Source organism: Argentina silus (genome assembly GCF_951799395.1).
Source record: "Argentina silus genome assembly, chromosome: 3".
NCBI classification, from domain to species: domain Eukaryota; kingdom Metazoa; phylum Chordata; class Actinopteri; order Argentiniformes; family Argentinidae; genus Argentina; species Argentina silus.
This window is the reverse complement of record NC_139657.1, coordinates 18,204,372-18,231,115: the sequence shown is the minus strand read 5'-3', so window position 1 is coordinate 18,231,115 and position 26,744 is coordinate 18,204,372. Positions and strand designations below refer to the sequence as shown.

Here is a 26,744-nt window from a genome sequence, read left to right as displayed (position 1 = left end):
GAAACAGATTGTAGCACTCTCTGGGTTGCAATGGCAACTGACTGCCTGGATGGAACACCAACAACAGCAACTTTTGTCGTTTATGTAAAGGAAGTTAGAGATTGAGGAGGTTTTACACAGATACATTGAGGAAAGTATTTCTGATGTGAGGAACAAAGTTACACATTTTTTAGTCCAAAAATGTCCCAGGGATGTACAATTTCTGTGGAAGAGATCCAGTCTTGGTGGGAAGTCCCCGCCATAGCCCACTTCTGTTCGCTGTTCAGGACGGCATTCAACCTACCAGACTTTGAAATTGAGGTAAATAAGTGTTGAATATAACAGTTTTTATTTTGAGAATATATGTTTTCTATTTTTGTTAGATATTGATTTTTTTTCAGTATGCCTTCACTTACAGAATGCTTTTGTAGGGCAGTTTGTAAAACTAGCCTAGGCTAGCTATCTGGCTAGCTCATCTATTCACAACTTCTCTTGTCTTGTGTTTACCTAACGATGGCCAAGTTAGCTTAGCTGCTAGCCACGTAGCTGCCTAAGAATGTTTGAAAACTCACCATAAAGTAACTATCAAAATAATTGGAAATGTTTTTATTTATTATGTCAATGCTTTTACTTTGATCTTCAGACAAGGTTGTTGCACACATGATCCAGTATTGTATTATCCAGCATAACAGTGTTGCCAGCGAGACATAACCATGTGGTACGTTTGTTTTCATTTGGTGAAACTACGCTCTTGTTTATGTGGAGCACGCTATTCATACCATAGTAAATCGCAAGTGGTTGGCCATGTTGATAGCAGTAAATGTCAAACTCGATCGGAACAAAGTTGGCCGAACGATATCACAGAAAAGTGTAGCCTATTATCTGATCCAACTTCTTTATTGATACAACCTGCTACATGTTTCTTTATTGCCCTAGCTCCTGATAACTTAGTAAATCATACATTAGCTCAGAATTAATCTTGAGCTGTAGGTCATAGGCTTCACGCCTTATGCAAGTTTTCACCAAATTAAGTCAAGTTCATGACGAGAGTAGAGTTGCGAGTTTATTGTCTTGCAAGCCATCTGGCTTGAGTAACCAGGGTAGCGGTTTCCATTCAGGCATTGTTTCATTTGCTCTAACCTTGCTCGTGTATTTCTGTAAAATGCTTTTTTTTTTCTGAAGTGGGTTGTGTAAGGTTCAATTTGAGTCTGTCATTCGGCGCGTTAGGCTAATTTACTGTGGGAATAATGGAGATGTATTACCCCTGGTTAGATAATGTAACTTTACTACCATTTAGTTATCTTAATCGGGATACTTGGCTATATTTTCGTTTAGTAGTTTGCTGATCCTCAATGTCCACTTTGGTACGTAGTTCTAGGTTGTAGATATTGTTTAATCCATCGAAGAACGATTGGATTTAGCTCAAGAAAATGGGTAAGGTCAACATCACGCATCAACAGTCCCCATCACTCATCCACCCCCACCTCTCTCGGGAGTGAAAAAAACACACGTAGGCATCGCTTTGTTATTGGATGAGGGGTAGAGGGTGAAAGCATCACTCCCAGGAAAGTTGAGCGTCTTGCCTATTGCGAAAGGATGACTACAGTAGACTAGTTACGAATTAAAAAATAATAAATTAAAGATGTGAAATCTATGTTGATTTAACGCGTTTAAGCAAAGGTCCAGTTACTCTACAACTCGAATTACAACATTATGCACAGTTTGGTTTTCCGCTGTGCGCTCTCTGCAGCCTCTGCAAGAGAATGATTTATCCATCTTTAACCGCATCACTAGGCACGGATCACATGTGCTGCATCCACTGTAGCGGATTGCGAGGAGCATCTTATTTGATGGATCGACTGACGCATTAAGATAGAAATAGTGAAAATAATTTTTTGATAGCTGATTGGTCGCATAGATGTTGCTCAGCACAAAGCTGCCGATTTATGACACTTTTCTTCATATATATTTGACATCTTAATCAGGGCACTGGTTGTCCAAGGTCACATCTCTATTGTATTCTGAGCAATAGTAGATACCTTTTTCTCGGCTCTGAAGTTAACGCACACTAGTATAGAACCACCCATACTAATATGATGCGAAAGTGGTCTATACCAACCTGTCATTAATTTGAGAAATATTTATAGGATTGTTTGTAACTATGTAGGCTAATTACTCAAGTAACCCCATTTAACATCTGCCGTTAACAGTACATTAGTTTTGCTTTGTAATGGAGTCGAACGGTTTGTGCTAGTAGACGAATGGAATGAGGAGTTCCTTATTTCACTTGACAAAATTACTGTATTATTATGTAACAAAATATTGATACAAATGAAATGTTACAAATATGTTTTCTAAACAATATCAATCTGGTTGATGACCAACACTTTTGCCACTGCTTCTTACTGGAATAGGTGCTATGGTTTACCCCCAAAAAAACATTCTCTGCCTCTAGGTCTCCAACAGAGTTGATTGCAGTCTAGATTACTTTAACCACCACACTTTCATTATATTGTTTTTGTACGATGGTTGTCAAAGTATTTAAAATAATCAAGCTCTTGCAATCATGCAATAGATAGGTTAGGCACTAGGATTAGTGAATATATCTAGTGTGTCAGCTGTTACCTTTGAAACTCGTCATTAGTGCTGTACCAGAGCATATACATTATGGTCTCAGCCAATCTGATATCTTCATTTTGCATCACATGACCAGATTACCGGTAGATTGTTTAGAGGGCTTTAGGACATCTCTCAGTTGGCCATTAGCTTAGAGCTTGAAATGGTGTGTCCTAATTGCACCATTGTTGAGCTTTATTGTCGACGGCCAACTTAATTTGCATCTCTTGCACAAGTATGTCCTCGCTAGACTGTCAAGCGAATCACCCAAATCGAGCCTAACCAGTGAATTTGTGCCTAGATTGATCCTAATGTGTAGCCTTGTGTTACCTGGCGTGTAAAGGAACAGAGCTTTGTGGATGACTCGTTTGTACCTCGCTGGGTTTGTTCTGTTTTTAGCTCTAATGTGTGCTCCTAAACGGCTGTGCTGAAAAAGGCAGGTGGCTCGCTCAGTAAATAGAACACAAATCCAGGTCTAAGAGGATCTAGTGTCTTTGATGTGGCCTTGCCTGGGAGGTGATCGTATGACCACGTCTGATCAGCCGAGATGAGTCAAAGCCTGGTGTGTCTGACTGGACAGATACAACAGAGCCCAAGCCCTTTCATAGATCCCCCTCTAGCTCTTCTTGTGTTCCCCTAATGTAGCCTAAAATCACCAGTTGCTCCATCTTGGCTCAGACTGGTTGGGAATGGTTTCAGTTGATGTTTATTTTTTTGAAGCCAGTTTTTAGACAAACTTGCCAATGCATCATCAGGGCAATGTTTCATTATCCATTGAATGAAGACTAGTTCCAGTTCTTAGAAGGCTGTGTTATTAGGCTATATTCTATGTATGTGACATGATGAAATCTACAATGCTCTCTCTTGACATGCAAGTCATGTGAATCCTCAGTGGTTGTACAGTGGCACTCAGCTATTGTGCAGCGCTATCTGTGAGCATTGAGGTTGGGTTACTTAAGTGTCGGGGTGGAGGGAGGCAGGCAGGAAGTAGCTGTCATTGGCCCCTGACAGAATAGGCTTCCCTCCGGTATTGAGCGTCGGGTGATTTGAGTCAAGCCCTTGGTCTCCGTGTCGACATTCCATGACATTCCGTCAGTCCAGCATTGTGGACACAGTGCTCTGCATGTCTCAGAGAGGCTTGTGTCCTGTCTTTCTGTCCCACGTACATTCTCACACACACACACACACACACACACACACACACACACTGGATGGACAGGAGGGTCAACACTGTGGCTACTGAGCTCTTCAGCCAACTGTCACAAACATGTCCCCTTGTTAATCTATTCTGGTTTTGTCCTCTGGTGTCAGAATTGGCAGACGAGGAAAGGGTATTGCAAGCCCTTTGATTGTTCACTTGTTTGGAGAGAGTAGAAAGAAAGGTTATTAGTTACATGTCATATTTTCAGGAACTGATCTGTGAGTGATTGGCAAAACATTAAAGGAATGTTTGACTATTTGTTCACGTCTTAGTGAAGTTGTTCCTATGCCTGTGTATTAACTCTGTAATTATTCAGTTCTAACATTGTATTAATGTTGCCTGTTACACAGTGGTTAGTGATTGCTTTGTAATTGCATAGTGATGGAGACAGTGTTGTTACCAGAGTAGGCTAATTACAGTGTTACTGTATAGGTTTAGAGACAACCTAAGGTAAAGTGTTACAGACTAGGTCTACGGTTGTTTTTACCCTTTTCTAGATGAGGAAGGGGCCCTACATGGGTCATGTGTCTTGTCCCTTTGGTCCTAAAGATCAGTTGGTAAGAAGAGCTCAGGATGGAGGGAATGGCTCAGTGGGCAGAATGCACCGTGGCAGTCTGTGGAAAAAAAACCTGATACTTTTTGTAGGGGGCCTTTTATGAATGTCACTGTTGAGAGCAGAACTTTTGTACCCTGTGAAACCGCTACCAACTGGATATTAACAAACCCAGTGATCCAGTCTGAAGGTGGTGTTGTGGAGCGGCCCTTTTCTTCCGGGCCCACGGTTCCGCTGGGCTGATAATGGAGATTTTTCTTGGCAGGCTCACAAAACGGCTCCTTGCACATTGTTCTTCTGGCTACACTTCACTGTCGCCCCCAGCAGCTCCCTCCCAGTCTCCCCAGGCCAGAGGGAGAGGGGCTCTGCAGGGAGAGAGAGAGAGAGAGAGAGAGAGGCCCCGGACGAGGGACGACTTGGCCATTGCCGTCCCCCTGGTTCTTTGTTTTCGTGGAGCACGCTTGATTTCCTGGCAGTGTGGCTGTGAAATGAGCCCTGAAATCCCAGAGCCTCTGGGTGCTCTGAGCCTCCACTTGCTCTTATAGGCTGTGCCCTCCACCATTCACCAGGGCTGCCAGCCAGGGACTGCCAGTGTCCGCAGCATACCCTCCTCCTCCTCCTCCTCCTTGTGTGTCAGTCTGTGTGCTGGTGTTTTGGTGCATCATGTCTGCTTCCATACATCTTCATCAGCTGTCTGATATTATCTGGAGGGAGCGGGGAGGGAAATTGGCCTCTTTCTGGGGCCGTTTATTAAACTTGAGACAGGCAGAGGGATGAGAGCCGGGTACTAATTTGCTTTGAGGGTGAATCGATTAAGAGTGGGCTGACACTGACAAAGCCAGTCAGCAGTGCTGGAGGAGGCAGGAGAAACAGGAATACGGCTGCTTCTGTTGCTGTAGTGCCGTCTTCTGCACTGACTAACACAAAGCCCGTCACGAGGAGGGCCGTAGCGGCCAACACACGTGAGAGCACCATACCCAACGGAGCTAAGCTACACAGGTAAAAGCTTCAACACACCTAGCAGACCTCGGTGAACTAAAAAATGAAGAGATGCAGGTTGATGTTCGCTCTGTTTGTGTCATTCTCTCATCCAACTCATTTACCTTCTAACCGGTAGGCCCCCCCTCCTCTTACTGATTCCTCATCTCCCTCTCCTATCATTTTGTCAAGGTCCCTCTCCCATTCCCACCCAACCTGGGCTCTCGTCTGCTGTTCTGTTCAGTGTGCCAGTGCTGAATAGCCCTTATTCATCCATCCTCCCCCAGCACAGTACAGCTCCTCCAGCCCCAGCAGCTCCAGCCCTGGCATCACCATGACTAAACCCCAGATGGTGGCTCTTTCTTTCCCTTCCCCCTGGAGGGTGGAGGTGCTCTGACTGGCTGGGTGCTGCTGCAGCCTGTCTGGGCTGGGGGGCTTCTATTCTTCCCAGCCAGGCGCTGTTGATTGTAAAGGAAGATTTAGTCCTATTAGATCTGGCAGAGTGGGAGCTGAGCATGGCCCTCGCCTCTTGTCTAAAAGCAAATGGATTAGGCAAAAAGATCCATAGTGGTGGTTCATGACGGCACCAGAGCCGCTCTGGTCTCAGTGTTGTGGATTACAGTTGTAGATAGCAGTCACTTAAAGTGTGCTGCTGGGGTCTGTGTTGAATTAGGGTGTTTGATGTGAGGAGGTGGTGAGAGAGAGAGGGGAGATGGTCGTCCTCAGTGGAGCGCCTGTGGTATTTTAGGAGGAAGTGAACGTTGACTGGGATTCTGTGCTATCAATAAGGGATGGGTCAGCAGGCCATGTTTCAGCCAGCGAACGCTGATGTATTGAAAAGGATCAGTGGTTGCCGCTTTCATCCTGAATATCTTTAACTTTTAACCCTTGCCTGCTCAGCTAGTTTTTCTTCTTTGGAGGAGAAAAGAGCCCACACACACAACAACAATGAGCCTTTCATCAGAACAGTTTGGGTTATCCTACTATCTCAGCTGAATCCTTCCAGAGTCCCCCCCCCCCCCCCCCCCCCACACACACACACACACATACACACATACACACGCACACAAACACACCCAGAACATCCCCTACTCATCCTCTCAAACAGCCCCGCATACAACCTTTACTTGCAACACGCTAGCTCAAAGCACCACTAACCCTTTTCACGCCCCATGTAACCCCTCAAGGATCTAGATCCCCCTCATTAACACATATACACGCATACATTCTTAGTCCCTCACATGTGCTGTGTCTCTCTTAACAACCATACCAAGCCACATTGTGAGAGCCGACTCCCCCTCGCTCCCCTCCCCCAGCTGTGATTGACAAGTGAGAGCAGCAGTACATGCATCAGATGGTTTCACATGGGGAGCTGGGGAGGGTTGGGGGTGTGTGAGGAGGGCTAGGGGGGGGGGGGGGGGTGGGGGACACGTACACTGGGGTTTGTTTCAGCCAGCTCCATTGTTGCTGCTCCCCATGGCTCCCTCTCTCTGTCTCCAGTCTGGGGCTGGGGCTGGGGCGGCCTCTACCCTTGCTGCTGCTACTGCTACTGCTGCTCTCTCTCTCAAGGACTCCCCTTGTTATTGGCTTGTCGAGAACGCAGGAAGGAGTAGACAGACTACAGTGTAAATAGTGTTTGAGCTTTTCCAAATCAGGTCTGGTCTAGTGGGATTACTTGAGAGCAAGAGACCACTTACTGTATTTAGTGGGCCTGGAAACCTTATGATTGTTTGTTTGTGTGCTGCTGATACAGTGTGATGCAACATCACACACAGAGCAGGTAAGAGAGTGTGTGACGTAAACGATGGCGTTCAGACTCGGTCTCGGAGCATCTTTCGGGAGAGCGGTGCTGTTCTGTTCCTCCCTGAAGACAACATGGAAAGGGAGGAGGTGGAGGGGGGGCTGTTTGTGAGGGAGGCACAGATTGGGGGAGACGTGGGACCTGGGGCTAAGGGAGGAGGAGGAGGAGGAGGAGGAGGAGGAGGAGCAGGAGCATGGTGTGAGCGGGTGTAGATGGGCAGAGCCAGGCTTGGGTGCCTAGAGAGGGAGCAGTACACAAAAAGTACCACAAACAAAGACTCAGTCAGATTCAGATACACTTTGTCACTGAGTCTTAGGAGCAGTTGTTATTGGGGATATATCACCTGTTTTTATGAAGGACTGTTATTGTTCTAATGGCTCTGTCACACACTGATTCTCTGTGTTCCGTTTAAATATTTAATTCGCTCAATGCACTGATGCCCCTTTCTCACTGTAGCTCAGCTTGTGTAGTGTAAGTCATGTTGCCGTGTTTGGATCTAGTTTCACCTGTTGCTTCTCTCTGTTATACTTACTCCTGCTGCTCCTTTCTCACTTACGGCACGTGTGGTTGGGAAGAAAGCCCAGGCCACACGAGTTCCGTTGGATCCGCTAATTACGTATTGAGCGAATGGTTTCTCTATGAGACAACAAAGGTATGTACGTGTCTGTTTGTCCTTTTTATTATTTTTTTAACTTCAACTTTTCAGTCTGTTTGTCCTTGAGTTGCTAGTTGCATTGTTGAGTTGCTTGGTTGTTTCAAACGTCACAGCCAAATTCCACGGATCAAATCAGATACTGACATCATTGCTATTTAAAAAAAATAAAATAAAAAATTGTCTGTTCTCTGATGGACTCGTGTGGCCCTCAGATTAAGGCAAATGTTTCACAAGGGACAATGTTTCACAAGGGACAATGTTTCACAAGGGACAATAAAGTCTTGTCTTCCAATCCTAGTCTTTTCCATCTCCTTCATGTTGTTTTCCTATTCCTCCCTCTCCCTCCGCTCTCCTCTCTCTAACCACATTGGTCAGGGTGGAACTTTTATATACTTTTTCGTCTCAAGGCCAGCAGGGTAAATGTTAATGGACCGTGTGTGTGTGGGGAGAGAGGGAAATGCGACCACTGGGTTGTCAGCGAAGCAGGAAACTCCAGTTCTCTGAGGAAGCTGATGTGTTTACCCGCACACTGTATAGGAATGAGAGGACTGGCCTCCCATCTCCTGTGCTTAATGATCCACCTCACCCAGGGGTCTCTGTGGTGATTTCATCCCAGGAAGTATCTGTCCAGCAGCAGCCCCCCCTCCCGGCCCCGGCCCCCTGGCCCCCCCCCAGCCCAACCACCTGTCACACCTGGCCCTGACATTGAAACTGCAATAAAACTCAGCCTGGAACGTGTGTGTGTGCTCTCTCTTTGTTGTTTTCCTACTCTCATGACAGATAACCCATGCTAGAATAGAAGATGATATACAGGTCTTAAAGTTTCATGTAGACTGCCTCTCCTATTGAGTCGTGGGGGGGGGGGGGGCAATTGGAGACCCTGGCTAGGTAGCATGGAAGCTATAATGTTTTGAATGTGTTAGAATGGGCATCACAGCCAACTGCAGTAGGTGTGAGAAGGCGGACCTCTCACCCGAGTTCCAAGGAATACTCCATGAGGTGTAGGCTAGGTGGTGTCGACGCATCTTCACTATGTATCTGTCTGTAGTACTACTAATGAGAAGGCCTCTGGCTGAAGCATCTTAACGCTCTCTCTGTCAGATGGACGTCAGTGGTACATCCTCAGGATGTGAGGGTGTTTTTCCTGTGTTATGGTGTGCGTGTGCGTGTGTGTGTGGGTGGTGGGGGGGGGGTGGGGGGTCAATTGATGGCTCCTGGAGGAGCCATGTGAGAGGAATGTGGGGGAGGCTAAGAGGGATAGAGAGTGGGGGAGGTAGAGGGAGAGTGCGAGAAGAAGAGCCTTCACACAACACAAGGCAGACCTCCCCTCCCCCCACTTTCTAGATACAACCTCCTGGAGCTGCCTGCCGCAGTTAATGGCAGTGGCGTGGAGAACGTCTGCAGTGAAGCTCTGCAGAGAGGCAAGTCTCTCTGATACCACAGGCTCTCTGGGACTGCTGGAGCTCTGGAGCCACTGATACCAGAGTAACAAATCCAGCAGCGCAGCTTATCACTCCTCTCTCCTCTCCAGCCGCCAAAGGCAGATCTGCTAGAGAACGGAAAACACACAGAGAGAGAGAGAGAAAGATGGCCAAATCCATATCTAAAGCCACACGTCTGGAGGGAGGGACACAGGCAGGCATTGATTGGGACAACTGCAGGGCCCATTTTATTTTATCTTCAAATGCACCCAGTAGTCTCCTGGTTCTGTTGAGTCTGTTAAGGAGAGTTTGTCTTTGAGGATCAGGCTAGGAGGGAGAGCACATGCCCTGGCCAGTTGTCTCTCTGTCAGATGGTCAGCCCCAGAAGAGGAAGGGGCTGGCTGAATAGGTACTGGGGTTTGGCCTGGGCTGCCCTGGCTCCACCTGGGTTATCTGTTTGCTTGTGGAGCAGTAGGCTCTAGGTGCTTCATGCTCCTCATGCAACCTGCTGTTTGAACACGTGACAGAGAGTCTGTCTTTATATAATCCAGCAAATGTTTGTGAAGCGTGTGGGTGTTTTTCAGTGACGCAAGAGCCTGATGGCAGAGGCACACAAACTGAAGTCGTGTGTGTGTGTGTGTGTGTGTGTGTGTGTGTGTGTGTGTGTGTGTGTGTGTGTGTGTGTGTGTGTGTGTGTGTGTGTGTGTGTGTGTGTGTGTGAGAGTCAGTGATCGTTATGAGTGCCAGAACTCAACCTCTCTGACTCTGTAGACCAGGTGCAAGGCTCCATTGATGACACCTGAGGCATAGCACACAGTCTCCTCAGCTGACAGTGAGAACTAGACCTCCCGGTGGGGGGGGGGGGTAGCAACGCAGGGCTTAGCCTAGTGGTGGTTAGGTCGGTGACACACCTTTGACTAAGCATTGACTCACTGAAGGAGCGTGAAATAGCCTGCTTTGTCAAGTTTAGGGCCTTTGTGATAAGCCTGTCAAGCTTCCTCTGTTCTTTGTTGTTCTTTATTAGGATCCTCCATTAGCTGCCACCTTAGTGACCACTAGTCTTCCGGATGTCCACAACCTCTATGATTTGGAGTCATTATGGCATATAGCTCATCCAAGTGTTCTCTTATGCTTTGCAAGGTGTGTGTGTGTGTGTGTGCGTGCCTGCCTGCCTGCCTGCCTGCCTCAGGGCGTGCCCTTGCTGTGTTTGATCCCTGCCATGGGGGGTGGGGGAGAAGAGAGAGCTCCAGCTGCAGCGAGTGTCCCTCACAGCCCTTAATCAAGCCAAGTGTGTGTTAACGGTGAGCCTCTCAGAGGGATCCATCCGCCGCACCGCCAAGCTGAAGAAAGGGCACACACACCACATTAATTCCCCTCCTTTGCCATCTGAGCTGCCGAGTGGCACTTCAAAGGTGGAGCGGGGTGGTGCTAATCCAGGGCCTGCTCTACTCTGCTGAGCTGGGGTTGGGGCTCGGACTGAGCTGGGCTGGGCTGCTCCCCTGGCTGGCCCCAGGTTTGAAGTGTGATCAAAGTGCAGGCAGCCCTCTCTGATGGATGGGCTCTGCTCTCTCTCCCCGGCCCAGGGGCTGTCTGTCTGTCAGGGGACTAGGAAGTGCCAGTGAGCAGAGCGTGACACAGGATCTCACTGTCCTTTCTGTCCTGAGGAAGGGGAGATGAGATCTGAACCAGAGTCCTTCTGGATAACACATGGACACACACACACACACACACATGCTCCTGCATATGTGTAATCTCACTGATACTGTGATTTGATTCCTTGTTCTAAGTCCCTTGTTCTAGGACAGAACAAGAAACACAGACAAAGAACTGAGTTTAGATAAGTGCTTTTTGATTAGGTGGCTTAGTTTGACACACATACTGTACTACAGACGTATACACATACACTGAGATCATTTCCAGCGGTGAGTAGCAGTTATTGTAGTTCCCAACACTTCACTCCAGAGGCCTTCGCACGGTTGTGAGTGAGCTCCCCCTCCCAGCCTCTACATATTGAATTATTCTGTAGATCCATTAGAATCTGTCTCATTTGCCACCGTGAGCAGATTGATCAATAGCTTTTTAAATTGGTCATTAAAATGTGCTCAAGAAGCCTAATGAACTCTGCATTGTGAATAATAGGACTTGGAAGACAGATAAGAATCAGCTAGGCCAGGCTAGGTCCTCTGGCATGTTTCTGTTGCGTTGTGGCATGAATGAGAAGTAGCCTGCCTGCCTGCCTGCCTGCCTGGGCTATCTGGAGTTTTACCCTGAACAGAAACCATTCATCTTATCCTGTTTTTCAATGTCTCCCCACCCCTCCCTCCTTCCCCTCGCTCCCTCTGTTTTTCATCCTGCTGACTGGTGGCTCCTGGCTTCCGTGCCTCTCCGCAACCAGGAGGTGTGTATGCTGACCCCCAGTGACCCCGGTGCTCACTAAGGTTTCTCTAGAGAGGGAACCGCAATCTGCAGCAGGCTGAGAGGAGCGGAGCAGCACAATGAAACGGGGCCTCCCCTCCTCGCCCTTGAGTTAATTTTGGACTGTCACCATGCTTTTTCTTTTCGGAGGTTGGGGGCGGGTGGTGGTGGGGGAAGCAGAGGTGTTGTCTGAGTGAGAGGGTGAGAAAAGTGGCGGTCAGCTGTAGTCAGATTCTTCTTTATTTTCTTTCTTTCTTTTTTTTTCTTTTCTTTTTTTTAAAGGGGAATAGCCCAAATGCTCTGAAGAGTTGCTTTGCATCTTGGGAAAGGGGTGAAGTGAAATGGACACTTGGCTGATGGAGCACTTTGCATTTGCATTTTTGCCTTATCAGCCTCCTCACACCCCCCTCCCCTCCCTCCACTGCTCTGTAGCCGAGGGCCTTTGGGTATCCCGGGGAGAGACCAGAGCATTCTGGGTAAGCAGTGTGGGGCGCTGTGGCTGGGTTGGTCAGTAGAGGAGGGGGGGGCGGGGCTGTGCAGTGGCCTTAGGCTCCTGCTGCCTGCCGTCTCTCCTTGGCTCTTTCAGGGCTTTAGAGTTTGCTCTCCCGGTTACTGCCGCTTCATAAAACCTCAATGGCCCCCACACAATGCCAGGCAGGAGAGGGGTCAGGGTTGAACTTGAACCTCGTCTCCAACCGCTGACAGAAAGGACTCACTCCTGAGAACATGAGAATTCTCCCCCCATACTCCCCACACCTAACCAACAGACTCGCACACACATACTGGAATAAGGTTTACTACACAACCTAAACACAACACAGTCTGTACGGTTGGTTGTCCTGTGTGTTCTACTCGATGGAGTTGAATTACTACCTTTTGTTTTGGCCCCCCACGGCCCTCACAATATAAGTTACTAGTTCCAATATCCACACTTCAACAAAGTTTTTCTACTAGGACTCCCGTTTCATTGAAAGTGTCCAACTATGGCTGAGAAACCTTAAATCCACATTACCTCCTACCGTTTTACTCCAAGGCGTCAGTATCGGTCTGGGCTCTCTCGGCTTGCCGAGCTGTGACGAATAGCAACCCTTAAATGTTATATGGAGCCTTCACATCTGATCTTTTCTGTGTGCTCTAAAACCTGGTCCTCAGTAGAACTCTACACCAGTGTGATGTCTGACCTTCTCCCCCTGCTGTTCTCTCTCTCTCTCTCTCTCTCTCTGTGTGTGGTAGGAACTGGAGGAGGCCCTACTGAAGCAGGACATAGACTTTCTAGCTGACCTCCTCGCCTCTCTGCTGCAGGGATGCTACCAGCGCACCGACATTACGTAAGTAGTGCCCTCTGCTTTCCCTCGTTCGTCCTTCATCCTTCCCTCTGCCTGCCTGCCTGCCTGCCTTCATCCTCAGGCGACTGCCTACCTGTTGCTCGCACGACACACGACAGCCTAGGCTATCTTCTCTTACCACCCTCGGAAAAGTCAGACCCGTATAGCTTCTATCTTCTTTACTAGCCATCTTCCCCACGTAGTCTCCACATTCTACATCCCGTACGGGCCTGCCTTTAGTGCGCAGGAAGTTTGAGTCACGGGCTTTGAGTTGGTGAGTCATTTAGAATCGGTACGGTCCTGTGGTTCCACGTTGAAATCAGACATAGCCACAGAATGAGTGTGCACAAAGGAATGGCTGGCATTGGGGATACTTTTTTTTTTTCCCATGGGGAGAAACACTTTTGTGATGAGTAAGTGTGAGAAAGGGAGAGTGTAGTGTGGTGAAGGGAGGGTTTTACCTGCCCACTTCCTACCCCTCCCGCCCCATCCTCAGCACCACTGGGTGGGGGGGGGGAGTGAGGGCACCAGTCAGCCTGTGACTCGGTGGGCAGGAATGATCCAGTTTCCCCACTCAGACAGGCGGTAACAGGACAACCGGCTTTATTGGACTGGACAGCCTCTGGCATCCCGGGGGCCGGCTGCTCGGCTCTGGCCTTTCACTGAGCTGCCCTTTTCATCCGCACGCGTTAAACGCTCCGGCGGAGCTGGGGAGGGGGGGCTGGGGAGGGGGGGGGCTGGGGCAGGGCAGGGGGTGTTAGCAAAGGAGAGAGAGAGAGAGAGGAAAGGGGATGGAAAAAGAAGGGGTAGTGGGGGGCCTGCAGCTGTGTGAAAGCGCACACTGCTCTGCTCTTTCAAGATAAGCCATTTTCTCTCCCTTTTTCCTCCCCTTCTCTTCCTCTTTTCTTTTCTGTGGCTGCGTCGGTGCTCACCCCTGGCCTAAGCCCTTGTTTCTGTGCATCTGAGCAGGAACTGAAGGGGTTCAGATTAATCAGACAGACCTGACCCGGAACCAACATTTATTTACCAGCTCCAGCTTAGAACAATGATACCAACCCACTCAGATTCAAAGAAATTGCTCTTTTTTCCCCCCCTCCAGAACCCACTAAGGTGGCTTGAATTGTTTCATTCCTCCTCACTATTACAATGGAGGGCCAGTTGAAATTGAGACATTATAGGCCTTTGCGTTGGCTTTACAAAGCACATGTTAAGGACAGCATTTGCAAGTGAATGAATAGCGTTCGCCATATTGTTGGACCCCAATGGACTGAAAAACCCCTTTGTATTAAGACCATTGTTGGATAGTTGTTATTTTGTCAAAACATCACACAATAAGCATTTCTTTTAATTGCCTACATTTGTATCAATACCAAACACGTGTTCCTTTTGACCTCTGACTCGCAGTAAAAATAAATTTGAAATGAATGAATAACATTGAATACATTTAATGCGTTTGATAGTGTAAATTAATAGGTAATAAACATTGCACTGCACTCTCTAGTAATGGAAGACCTTGTATGGGGGTCATTGACTACTCTGTCCCAACAGAATTCACTGTAGTTAGTTAAGATATTGTTTTCTTATTATTCACCCCTCCTGTTCTCACCTCTTTATCAACCATTGTCTCAGAGTTTAATGATGAGTCTTTAGTAGGGTGTGGGGAGACATATGGGACTAATCTCTCTCTCTCTCTCTCTCTCTCTCTCTCTCTCTCTTTCCCCTGTGCCATCCTTCTCCCCCCCACCCCCCAGCCCCCAGGCGTTCAGTGGTTACCTGGACGACATCATCAACTATCGCTGGGAGCTGGAGGAGGGAAAACCCAACCCCCTGCGCCAGGGGCCCTTCGAGGAGCAGCCCCCCAGGACACAGGTGGAGCTGCTGCACAGGCTCTGTGATTACCGTCTGGACGCCGCTGACGTCTTTGACCTGCTCAAGGTGCATACACTTACACATACAGTACACCTGTTACCAGGGGTCGAATTGGCAAGTTGACAAAGGGTGTGTGTGTGGGGGGAGGGGGAGTAACAGCTTCTAAATGGTCAATTCTGGTGATTTGAGAAAAGAATACAGCCACATTTTAAAGCGGTAGGCTAGTTCACACCCTAAATCATTTTTCCATGATTTGGCTATATTTCAGTTCCTATATGTTTTCCACATATTGTTGAAATCTGCTAAAAAAAAAAAAAAGCTGCTAAATTGTCAATTCCAGTCACATTTGAAGGAATACTTCACAGTAAACAGGGTAGGCCTACCAATTTCCAATGATTTTTACTAGGGGGGTCTTGAGGCATGGGGAGATTATTTTTGACAGCTGCTAAATGTTCAGTTCTGAATAGGGTTTACCCACCTTGTCTGCTACAGTAGGTCAATGTTATTTGCATTAGGATTTACCCAGCCATTCAAACCATGGTATCCGGGTTTACCCAACTGAGCTCATTTAGTTGTTTTTTTTACCACTACTGTACATCTCTGCCTAGAGTCAAATCTTAAAGGAATTGCTCACCCAAAAACATTTTCTTCTGACTATTATAATGTTCTACATATTCCAAATTTCCCCACACATTCACATACAACCTCTTGTTCAATTCTGGTCAGAGAGGGATACAGCCAAATTTGAAGGTATAGTCCACCCTAAGAAAATAATGTCTTCCATCCTGTAGCCATCTAAAATCAATGTTTGCCAGACTCTTAAATCTGGCATGAAAGACTAAATTAGCCTAGTTTGCCATGTAGCAGGTAAGAGCCAGCCAACAATAATTAATTCCCCTACACGTACACACTGTACATCTGCTGACAGCTGGACACACACACACACACCAAATCCTTGGAGCATTCCTGAGATGCTCCACCTTCCCTGTACAACATTATTATGAGAGAAAAGAGTGCTTTTTGTGCAAGTTGCTGATTATATTTTTATATCTAACAAGGGGTATGCTTGCCCCCCCCCTTTTTTTTATTATTTTGTTTTATTTTTATTTTTATAAATCAAGCGTTGATGGCATACCCCAACATACAATTCTACCACTACCTGTTACCACAGGCCTGCATCTGCCTGAGGCCTGTCATCACTGTGTTTCATGTTCAGCATAGAGAAGAAGTCACTGTGAATTATTGCGAAGCTGTGCAGTCAGGGTGAAGCCCTACTATCTAACCTGATATCGTAGGTACTTGCATGTATTTCTAAAATATGTATGCATTTTTTTGGGGATCACAGGGCCTCGATGCGGACAGCTTGCGCGTGGAGCCACTGGGGCAAGATGGGGGCGGTGCCCTCTACTGGTACTTCTATGGTACCCGCATGTACAAAGAGGAGCCGGTAAAGAGGAAAGCGGAACAACTCAGGTAAGCTGGCAGCACCACACCCTGTTGACACCTGCCTTCACCTGAGACACATGTAGGCAGCACTTTACATTGTATAGACATCAATCCTATGAGTAACTATGTGGGATAACTTGATTAATTGCCATATACCATCAGCACAGTATACTGCACAAGTACTACTTCCCACTGCTCATTATATTCTGTAAGTGAGTGCAAACACAGTAATGACTATGTTACTACGTTTACTAGCCCATTAGAGGTGAAATTACATGGGTTGTTCCTAATAATAGTTACTGTGGTAAAAGGCCCAAGTTTGACGGTGTTTTCACTATGATGTCTGTACAGTGAAACCCCTGAGATCAAACCACCAGAGAAAAGGAAAAGGGGAAGACCACCAAAGAAGAAGAAGCTGGAGGAGATCCGGCTAACGTAAGACCGGCAGCAGTCAGCAGCACTCAGGCTCTCTTTAGTGGTCCCACATCAATAGAAAACACCATCCGCTCCTATTTGTCCATCTGTTACAACGGAAACTTGTCACTTCACCAAAGCCTCTCCAAAAGAAATGTGTGTTGCAGCCGTAGTCCCATAGTAATGCTTTGGAGGTTACGCAGCACTGAACTGAATGGGCTGTGCTCTGTGTTTCAGTGAGGTGGAGAGTGAGTTGAAGAAGGAGAATGGACTGGATGGTGTGCACTTAGGCTCAGGTGAGCAGAAAGCAGAAAACTATTTAGTGTGAATCCTTCATCTGGCTGATTTGATGATGATGATGATGATGATGATGAACTTATGCTGACTGGTATTATTCTGAGCGTGTCTGCCTCTCTGTCTCTTCTCCTCCTCTCCCAGATCGTGAGCGTGGAGCCTGGTCCCTGGTGTGTGACAGTGAGGAACAGTGGGCCAGCCTGGCCGACAGCATCAAGGACAAGACGTCCCCCCAGGACCGCCACCTCCACCGCATCATCAGCCAGAACTTCCTCCCCGAGATCAGCAGCATGATCGAGCACAAGGTCAGACTGCTGCCTCTCCGTCTTTTTTCACTGTCACCTGTCACCCTTCGCCTCACTCCAACACTAATGCTGAATAAAGTGGATAGTCCTGCACTCTCCATCCTGCATTTACAAAAAGAAATGCTTACACTGATCCAATGCTGTTGAATCTATGAGGGGTGAACGTGTGGGCTCTTAAGGCCTGAAGAAAGATAGAGGATCTGAATTCATCAGCGTGCGTCTGTCGGCTGATGAGCTCTGATAAGAATGTATGTAACTCATAGATTGTACCAGAAGGATTCTAAATTATCTCTGTGATGTAACGGCACACACTGGTCTCAAATGGCCGCCTCCAGGAGGCGTTGGGCAATAGAGTCTGCGGGGCAGCTGCAGGTATGCTGAGGGAGACTGGTCCCTGCTTGCCCTGCCTTAACACTGAACACCAGCTCATGAGCTGGGAGCCTCAGGCCCAGAGTCTGTCTATTTGTCTGTCTGTTGACTGACTGACTTACCAGAGCAGAGTAGTGTTACGCCAGGAGTCTGTAGCAGCTGCACAGAGCGGATAGGAGGCAGTCCGGACTGGGGGGGGGGTGCTCATTTGTCACTTACCATCCTTCTGGGCAGTGAGACGCACCTCAGGGGGTAATGTAAAACGCTGTGTTTTCAACTGTGACTCAAACTCTTCTTGTCAAAACCCTAGGTTTCTTGATTACCTTTTAGAGGGAAATGCTCTTTTGGAATAGTCAAATGGGAAGGCTTTAAAATGTGTATTGTTTAGTCTCTTGACTGTCTTTGTATCTACCTAGAGACTGTTTCTGTTGCCGGGGGAGCTCTCTGTTGGTAGCAAGCTGTTATCCCCCAGGCCCAGCCTACCTGCTTCTAGCTCTCCCTAGTCTGATAACAAATCATGTCTCTGTTGCTATAGAAACCCAATACAGCCTGTCTCCATGAACTGTGACGGTTAGAATCCCATTGGCCGTTCCGTCGGTATGGGGGTCACTCTCTAATGGTTACTTGATGTTGTCCTGTCTTGTCCTTCACGCCCAGTATGCCTGCCCGCTGTATCTGTTCATATTCACAGCTCCCCGCCTGGCTTCCACCCCGTCCTTCTTGCAGTTGTCCAGCAGTACACTGCAGGCATCCTTTTCCCTGGGAATTGCATGTAGCCGCTCTGCAGCCCACAGAGTCCACAGCCCTTCTCTGGCTGTCACAGCCATTTCATTCAGCACTGACAGGAGGCAGGCGCTTGGCTGGCTCACCTTGCGGCGGGATGGAGCCTCAGCCTTGATTGACGGCCTGCTGTGCTGCAGGATTCTCGACCTCTTAAGTGTCGACACCAGAGGCAGTCCATCTTCTGTGTGGGATTAAGTGCTGTTGGTTGTGATGCAGGGAGGGGTGCAGAGGAGCCCTGGGACATGCCGGTGTTGGAGAGACTAGGAGGGGGGGGTGAAGGGTGATAGGGGGGTGGGGGGTTGCTGGTGCTGTGCAGGGACTGTGGACAGGGGATGGGGGAGGGGGGGGTGAGGCTGTAGCTCATTCAGCACTTTGTCTTTGACAGCCCCTCTGGGTTGCCATAGGCTACTCCACATGCCCAGTAGATGTATAGCTGTCTTGCCTTGCTATACGTTGTCCCCATGCTGCTGGCAGATCAGAGCATCCCTTGCTAGTGTTCCACTGATGTGTTCTGACAGGATCAACAAAGGCCATTCCATGATATTGGCTTACAGGACTCCGATGTTGTTTTTTCCCCCCCCATTATGTAACATGTGTAAAGCAGAATGTCATTGTTAAATCAAAGGTAATTCAAGAAGAATTCTAAGAGGGTTATAGTTTCCTTAAACTCAGACCCGCTCGTGAGCACATTTGTACAAGTAAGACATGAAAATACACTTACAAATGACCCATTTTAAGTGTGTAGTTCTCCATATTCACCAAGTGGCAATGCTATGGCCTGCCTGCACACACACACACACACACACACACACACACACACACACACACACACACCACACCCCTCTCCCCTTTTAGTGCTAATCACTACATCTGATTACTGATGTCATGGAGAGCATGGGGTGGGGGAGGTTGATTTGTTTGATTAGGCTGTGACCCCCTGGGAGAGGGATGGTGGTGGTGGTGGGTAGTCCAGTCGGGGGAGGGGGAGCAGAGCCTTGAACGCCCGGGGGCATGTGACCTCTCTCTCCTCCTCAGGGCTCCTCTGGAAGAGCTATGGATTCCCCTGGGCCCGCTTGAGTATTGGCTCATGTGGCCGCATTACTTACTTGCGTTACAATCGTGTGTGTGTGTGTGTGTGTGTGTGTGAGAGAGAGAGAACAAGTGCTAATAACTAAACCACTTAATTATTTGTGTGTCTGCAGGAGAAGGAGCAGAGGCAGAGGTTGCTGGACCCCACCCCAGTACGCAGCTCTTACCGCCTCTCTGAGAAACGCATGACCCATGAGGAGGAGGTGAGAACAATGGTGTGTGTGTGTGTGTGTGTGTATACGTGTGTACGTGTGTACGTATATAGAATGCATGTATGTGAATGATGGATATGAATGCATGTCACATCCCCAGACAGGGGCGCCCTGAGAGACGCAGTAGACTGATGGTATCTTGTGTGTGTTTGTCTGTACAGGAGACGCTGAAGGCCATAGCTGAGGTGGAGCAGCAGAAACAGAGGGATGAGGAGGGAGAGAGGCAGGCCCTGCTGGCCGAACAGCGCCGAGAGGAAGAGAGGATGCAGCAGGAGGAACGACAGAGGGAGGAGTTGGAGAGGGTCAAAGCTGTGGAGGGTGAGTCGGGCGCGAGGGGGCCCAGTCCATGTTCAACCCCTGGCCCCCCCACGACCTCGGACACAGATCTGATAGCACTGGATTGGGATCAGCAAGGTGGTGAAAATTCCATGTCAGTCGACAGAGGATAGCTACTACCATCTCGCTTATACCTGTCCAATCCTTTCAGATCTACACGTGTCTATGGCGTAGGGACTAGGGGAGTGGTTCTGGAAGTGTGGGGCTCAGGACATTAGACTGTGATCAAGGACATAATGAATTCTGAAGGGCAACCAAACGCACTCACCTCTTGATTTGTATGACCCGTTTTACCGTTGAATGATCTGCTGTGCCCTGCCCTGGCTGGCTGTGAATCATGTATCGCAGAACACTAGGCTCTGACTGGGAGTGGGAATGTTCAGCCCCTTTTAATTACAGGCGTTGTCTTCTTCTCCTCTCCTTCTGATGCCATCAGTCAAGGGTTAATTAAGGGGTGATTGTGCTCCAATGGAGGACTCTCATTAATGTATTATTGATGAACAGCAGGACTGGAGGTGGAGCAGGAGTCTCGGGTGGATCGCATGTGTGGAAGCCTCTCTCTCAAACATGTTTAATCCTCACCGCAGGAGGGAGGCAGCCAGCAGCCTTTCATGTTGAAAGATAAAGCGATATACTGCCCTCTACTCTCTGTTCTGTGTCTTTTGATCAACTATGCTGTCTGCGTTTAAAGATGGTCGATGAATCACATGAGTCACTCATCTCCTCTGAGCCCTGCTCCTCCAGCCTCTCATGTCGGCCTGGTTTCTATTGACGCTGTCAACAGCAGGCGGCCGCATGGGCAACAGGTGCCCTTGAAACCGTTGTTAATAAGAGGCCATGGGGGAAACACTAGCTACTCTTCAGCTTCTTGTTTGTCGACTGAGTCATTAATTGTCACTCCTTTGTTCTTCTCACTCATCCCTCCATCCCTCCCTCCATCCATCCCTCCATTAGAGCGAGCACGGCGGAGGAAGCTGCGAGAGGAGAAGGCCTGGCTGCTGTCTCAGGGGAAAGCTTTACCCCCCGAACTGCTGCACCTGGAGCCCCACTCGCCCATACGCCGCGCGCGCAGGACTAAAGAGTTGTACGTGCTTTTCATCCACCGCCGTGCCTCAACCTGTAACACTAGTCTCCGATATGGAAAGTTGTCAAATTCATACCAAACTGTCTCCACTCAAGACTTGTTTCTTTTTGTTTTTTCCTCAGCTATGAAATTGATGATGATTATACTGCTTTGTACAAAGGTAAGACCATTCCCGTGTCGATCATCATTCTACCATCTCAACATGTACAGTGTATAGGCTACATTACTCGCTGAAGATGTAGAATGACTCGCGTTGCTTGGCAGTCAGCCAGGATGCTTCCTCTGTTCTCACTCTCTCTCTCCTCTCCAGTCTTGGAGGCCCTGAAAGCCCACAAAGATGCCTGGCCCTTCATGGAGCCAGTGGATGAATCTTACGCCCCCAACTACCATGAGATCATTCAGGTGAGATGGAGAACGTGAGAAAAGAATGTAAAGGAATGGAAATTGGACGGCTAAAATAGGCTTCTTCTGAACATGTTCATATGATGGTGGTAGTAGTGATATTTATTGGTAGATTGCAGTCATAGACTAAATTATAAATAAATAAAAAATGTTCATGCAAAATTCCATTGATATAATGACTTGATGGCTTTCACGCCCCCAAGTATCCTGATCATGTTGTCATTTGTTTTCCCTGATGTCCCTCAGACTCCAATGGACCTGTCCACCATTGAGAGGAAGCTGAACGAAGGGGATTACATTGCCAAGGAGGAGTTTGTCTCAGATGTCAAGCTTATTTTCGAGAACTGCATGGAGTACAATGGGGAAGACAGCGGTAAATACACTTGGCTCCCTTTTTAATTTTTTTTTTTTTTTACCAAAACCTCATGCTTTTTCCCACTCCAAGATATATGGTGCTTAAAATGTCTCTAGCACTAAGATGTACAAAATGTTTTAGTGATGAATTTGGACTTGATTTATGATCGATGGTGGGATCCAAAAATCCATTTCAGTAAGTGCACGTGGAAAGCAGAGAGAATGCATGCTTTTAGGGAAGAGAGCAGAGCTGGTCTGGTCCGGGGCCTGGGCAGTCTTGACAGTGATTAATGGGGAGTGATTGAGCCTTGCTCCAGAGCACCGGGCCCGGGCCCTGCAGTGCCAGAGAGACATTCCAGCCCCTAAGCCCCCTGTCTGGAGCCATCCATCCGTCTGAATGCACTCCCCAAGGAGAGGCGGGGGGGGGAGAGGCACGGGGGTGCAGGGGTCAACCGTGGCCCTCTGACCTGGTCAGCCAGCCAGGCCAGCGCTGGCCTGAGAACAGAGGAGTGTTTGTATGTGTACGCATGGCATGCAGATGAAACGTGTGTGTGTGTGTGTGTGTGTGTGTGTGTGCGCACGCGCGCCTGTGTGTGTGTTAAACCAACCAGATGAACGAGCTCTGTGTGCTTGTATATGTGTGTTTTCTCAGAGTACACCATCATGGCGGAGTCCCTGGAGCGCTGTTTCAGCCGAGCCCTGCTGAAGCACTTCCCGTCGGAGGACGGCGACACGGACGAGGAGTTCCACGTGAGTAGCGAGGACCGCGAGCGCAAGGAGAAGAGGCGCAGCAAAGGCCATAAGCAGGCAGGGCCAGAGAGCCTGATCAGGGCCACGGAGCAGGTCCAGCGCAAACGGACACCCCACGGGGGCAAGGGGAGCACCCCCATGGAGGAGGAGGGGGGCAAGCCTGCCCAGCTGCCCCCACCCCCCCACTGGACCAATGGACCCTCACACCCCCACGGCGTGGCCCATGGACACCCCCACCCTGGCAACGACATGAGGTCCAACCTTTACCACCCAGCACAGCAGGTAATGAAGAAGTCTGACTTAATGTTTCTTGTTTAGTCCTTGAAATTAATCAATAATCCATAAATAACCCCCCAAAACTCTGAGATCAAATATGACCAGGAAAAGTGTCAATCAATGAAGGTGAAAGGGAAGATATAGGTATCAGCTGAAAGGGAAGGTATAGTTGAATACTTATTTAATGTATTAAATATAATTATCCTTGAGACTTTTTAAATGTTTTTCTCTCAGCATCTCCAGCGCCCCCCTGGTCCCCATGGTCCTCCTGGTCCACCCATGTATGCCCAGCGAATGGCTATGGACCCCCGCTTTTCCTACCCTGGTCAGGGTCCACACATGGCAAGGCCTGGGGACCCCAACGCTCACCGCATGCCTCACAACTTCAACATGCAGGTAACATTGAGCAAACCACTAAATCTTCTGTTCTTTCATTGTGCTCAAGCTGAGCAATATTATATGTTTTATAGTCTATCGACCATATGTCTGTATAGTGATACATACTCTTTATTACAGCATCATATGGGAGACGGTCATCACGTTGGCCCTAGATACCAGATGGGACCAGAACATCGACATCTCCAGCCCCAGCATCAGCACCAGCAGCAGCATTCCTTCATGGGTCCCACCCACGGCCCCTCCCTGGGCCCCCGCCCTGTAGCCCTTCAGTCTGGGGGCCTCTGCACCCCCCCGCCCGAGGGCACAATGTACCCCTCCCGCCAGCACCCCGAAGGCCACACCATGCACCCAATGGGAAACAGATACCCTGGCCCCGACATCCCACCCCGACACAGCTACCCCGGCTTCTGCCCTCCGGGGATGGGCATGCCCAACATGTGGCCTGGGATGAACCACCAAGGCCAGGAGAGGCCCAGTGGGCCTGGGATGCAGCAGGACCAGAACATGGCCAACCAGCACCACTACAACCATGGTGCTCCACGAGGTCCCATGGCCCCCGGCCCTAAACCCTGGCCAGATCAGCAGCCTGCTGGGTACCCTCCTCACCCTCACCCCCACCCTCTGCCCAACGGCCAGTACAGGATGCCCAGCACTGTCAGCTCTCCGGGGCCCATGGCCCCCCGGCCCACCATGCCTCCCCAGGACTCCTCCAGGCCGCGTCTGGCCTCCATGCTGGATAGTCCAGAGATGATCGCCCTGCAGCAGCTGTCTGCTTCCTCCAGACCCCCTGCTGCCTCTGCTGGGCGCCAGCAGCACATGGGCAACTTTCAACAGCAACAGCAGCAGCAGCCCCCGGCCCCACAGGGAGTTGGCAGTGTCCCAGCTCACCCCACACAGCACCCCCCTCCTCCCCCTCCTGAGATTCAGCTGCTGCGTCCTCCCAGAGACAATGGCCCAGACAACCAGCCTCAGCCTCCTGCCCATCACACAGACATGCAGCCCAAAGGTAACCATGACCTTCTTTGCTGCTTTTCAGCTCTCTCTAAGCTTTGAATCAGCCCCAGTTCTCTTACCTCTAAAATTCAATACCAGTGTAGCTTTATTTCAGAAGCGAAATCCACCCCTCCCTTCTACTCTTAGTTTGATTTTAATTATTTTTCACAGTAAGTGACAAATTAAATATTCATTAGTTCAGTGAAGTGCCTAGCTACTTGCTTTGAGGGTGGAACGGAAAGATGACATTTCATTGCCGAAGCGACTGTAAGACATTCTGATTTGTCATTAGATGTTGGGAGCAGAACACTTTAACCAACAAATTTAATCAAGGATTGTTATTGTTAATTTGTGAACATCAATTAATTAGAGCATTGAGTCCGTGCCAGGAAATGTAACAGGACATATTGTCAGCAGCTGTTGCGTTGTCTGTCAGAGCTCATGTAATCGCATTCACTGAGACCTTGTTCTACAAGACAAATCTTTGTTTCATCAACAGCCTTGTATTAAAACACCAATTCCGTCTCATTATTAATTAACTCTATTCTATGTCCTCACAGGGTCAACAATGGAGCCTAAAATGACCAACAACCAGGGATCGCGAGCCATCCCTGTCCCAGATGAGCATGAGCGCCCCTCTGTCCCCAGTCCTACAGAGCATCCCAGTCACCGCGGTGGGGGCATGCAGAGCCCCTCTGCTCCAAACTGGGGCAGATCACAGGAGAGGGGGAAGGGGGAGGAGGGACACCCACAGAGCTCAGAGACCCATAACCAGGAGGGAGAGAGCAGGGCACAATCTGACAATGTCCCACACCCCAACAACACCCCCCAGGCCCCTCACTCCCAGAATGTCCCTCAACAAAACATCCAGAATGCCCCTCACTCCCAGAATGCTCCACAGCATGTTTCTCAGAATCCCTCTCAGCAGATCGTAGAGAATGCCCCTCACCCTCAAAGTGTGCATCAACAAATGACCCAGAATGCACATCAACAGAACATCTCTCAACATATCAATCAGAATACCGCTCAACAAATGCTCCAGAACCCCCAACAGCAGAACTCTCAGAACACCCCTCAACATGGTCCACAGCCGAGCCCAATGCATGGGATGCCACAGAGCGCTCCGCAAGGTGCCCAGCCCGGCCCCCTACAGCCTGCCCCTCTCACCTCCCTGCCCCCCAGCCACCCTGCCCCCCAGCTGCCCCCCCAACCCAGCCCAGCAGACCATGGAGACCAGAGGCCCAGTGAGCCGACTAGCAGGAGGGACTCTGGAGGAGGCAGCTCTGGTCCACAGCAGCACAGCAACCCCAACGTGATGAAGTCTGGACCTCCCAACGGCATTTATAAGCAACAGGACTTCAGTCCAAAGCCTCAGCCTCAGCCACAGACACAGCTGGGTAGCACCCAGGGTAGGCAGGGGCCCAGGGGACCATCACCTGCTCAACACCCAGCTATGCCCCCACACTCCCAGGGCCAGGAGAATGAAGCCATGGCCCAATATGGCATGAGCAGTCCTCGACATCCACACTATGGTCAACCTATGGGTAGACCCATGCCCCCTGCAAGTCGCCAGTCTTTTCCAAACCAGGTTATGCCCCAGACCATAAGCGCCCACCACAACCCTGCCCGCTACCCCACCTACCACCAGCAAGGAGCTGCATACCCATATCACATGGCCCAACAGCAGCATCCTCCAGGCCACCCTAACATGTACCCCCACCCCCAGTACCAGCAGCAACACTTCTACCCTCAGCCCCAGGCCAACAGCAGAGGAGGCTTCCCCTCTGAGGAGTGGCACAGGACCCAGTACCAGCCTCGCCACCCCATGCCCTCCAACGCCTACCTGCCTGCGGCCAGTGCCAACATTAACGGGCGTCTGAAGGAAGGCAGCAGCATGTCCCCTATGGGCTCTGAGGGCTCCAACGGTAGCCTGATGTCCCCCAGCCCCCTGCCCGAGGCTGGCCCTCATGGAGGCCCTGTAGAGAGCAGGGAGGGGGGTAGTCCAGTGAAGGTTGCCCGGGTGGAGGAGAGTTCTGAGCGCTCCGAGAGCCCCAAAGAGATCCTGGACCTGGACAGCCACAATGCCGCAGCCCGTCGCCGCAGCAACCAGCCGGCCCAGCACATGGCCAACTTTCTGTATGACCCCCGTGCCGTGCACCCTGGGATGCAGCAGGGCGGGGCTCCACCCCCCCACATGATGTCACGAGCCCCGTACCCCAGCCAGCCCTACCCCAGTGGACACTATGCAGCTCAGAGACCGCACCCCCACCTGATGGAGGCCCTGCAGAGGCCCCAGCACCTGCCCTTCCCCCCGGGGCAGACGCGCATGGCCATGTACAGACATCCCCAGGCTGGGGGACACTTCCAAGGGATGATGGTCCAGCAGAGAGGCCTGGCACCAGACCACTTCCTCCACCCAGGGTAA

The 26,744-nt window shown here is 49.5% G+C and overlaps 1 protein-coding gene across 1 annotated transcript; it reads left to right on the top strand.

Annotated features, from left to right (window-relative positions):
- Positions 1-180: 180 nt before the first annotated feature.
- On the top strand, positions 181-26,744 carry cecr2 (CECR2 histone acetyl-lysine reader; the record flags this gene model as incomplete). Its single annotated transcript, XM_083667255.1, has 17 exons — positions 181-300; positions 12,853-12,947; positions 14,696-14,879; positions 16,159-16,286; positions 16,611-16,694; positions 16,911-16,969; positions 17,112-17,272; positions 19,627-19,716; positions 19,887-20,043; positions 21,016-21,145; positions 21,268-21,305; positions 21,456-21,547; positions 21,794-21,920; positions 22,554-22,933; positions 23,162-23,323; positions 23,444-24,332; positions 24,880-26,744. 17 exons carry the CDS (start codon positions 181-183, stop codon positions 26,742-26,744), a joined length of 4,761 nt encoding a protein of 1,586 aa, XP_083523381.1.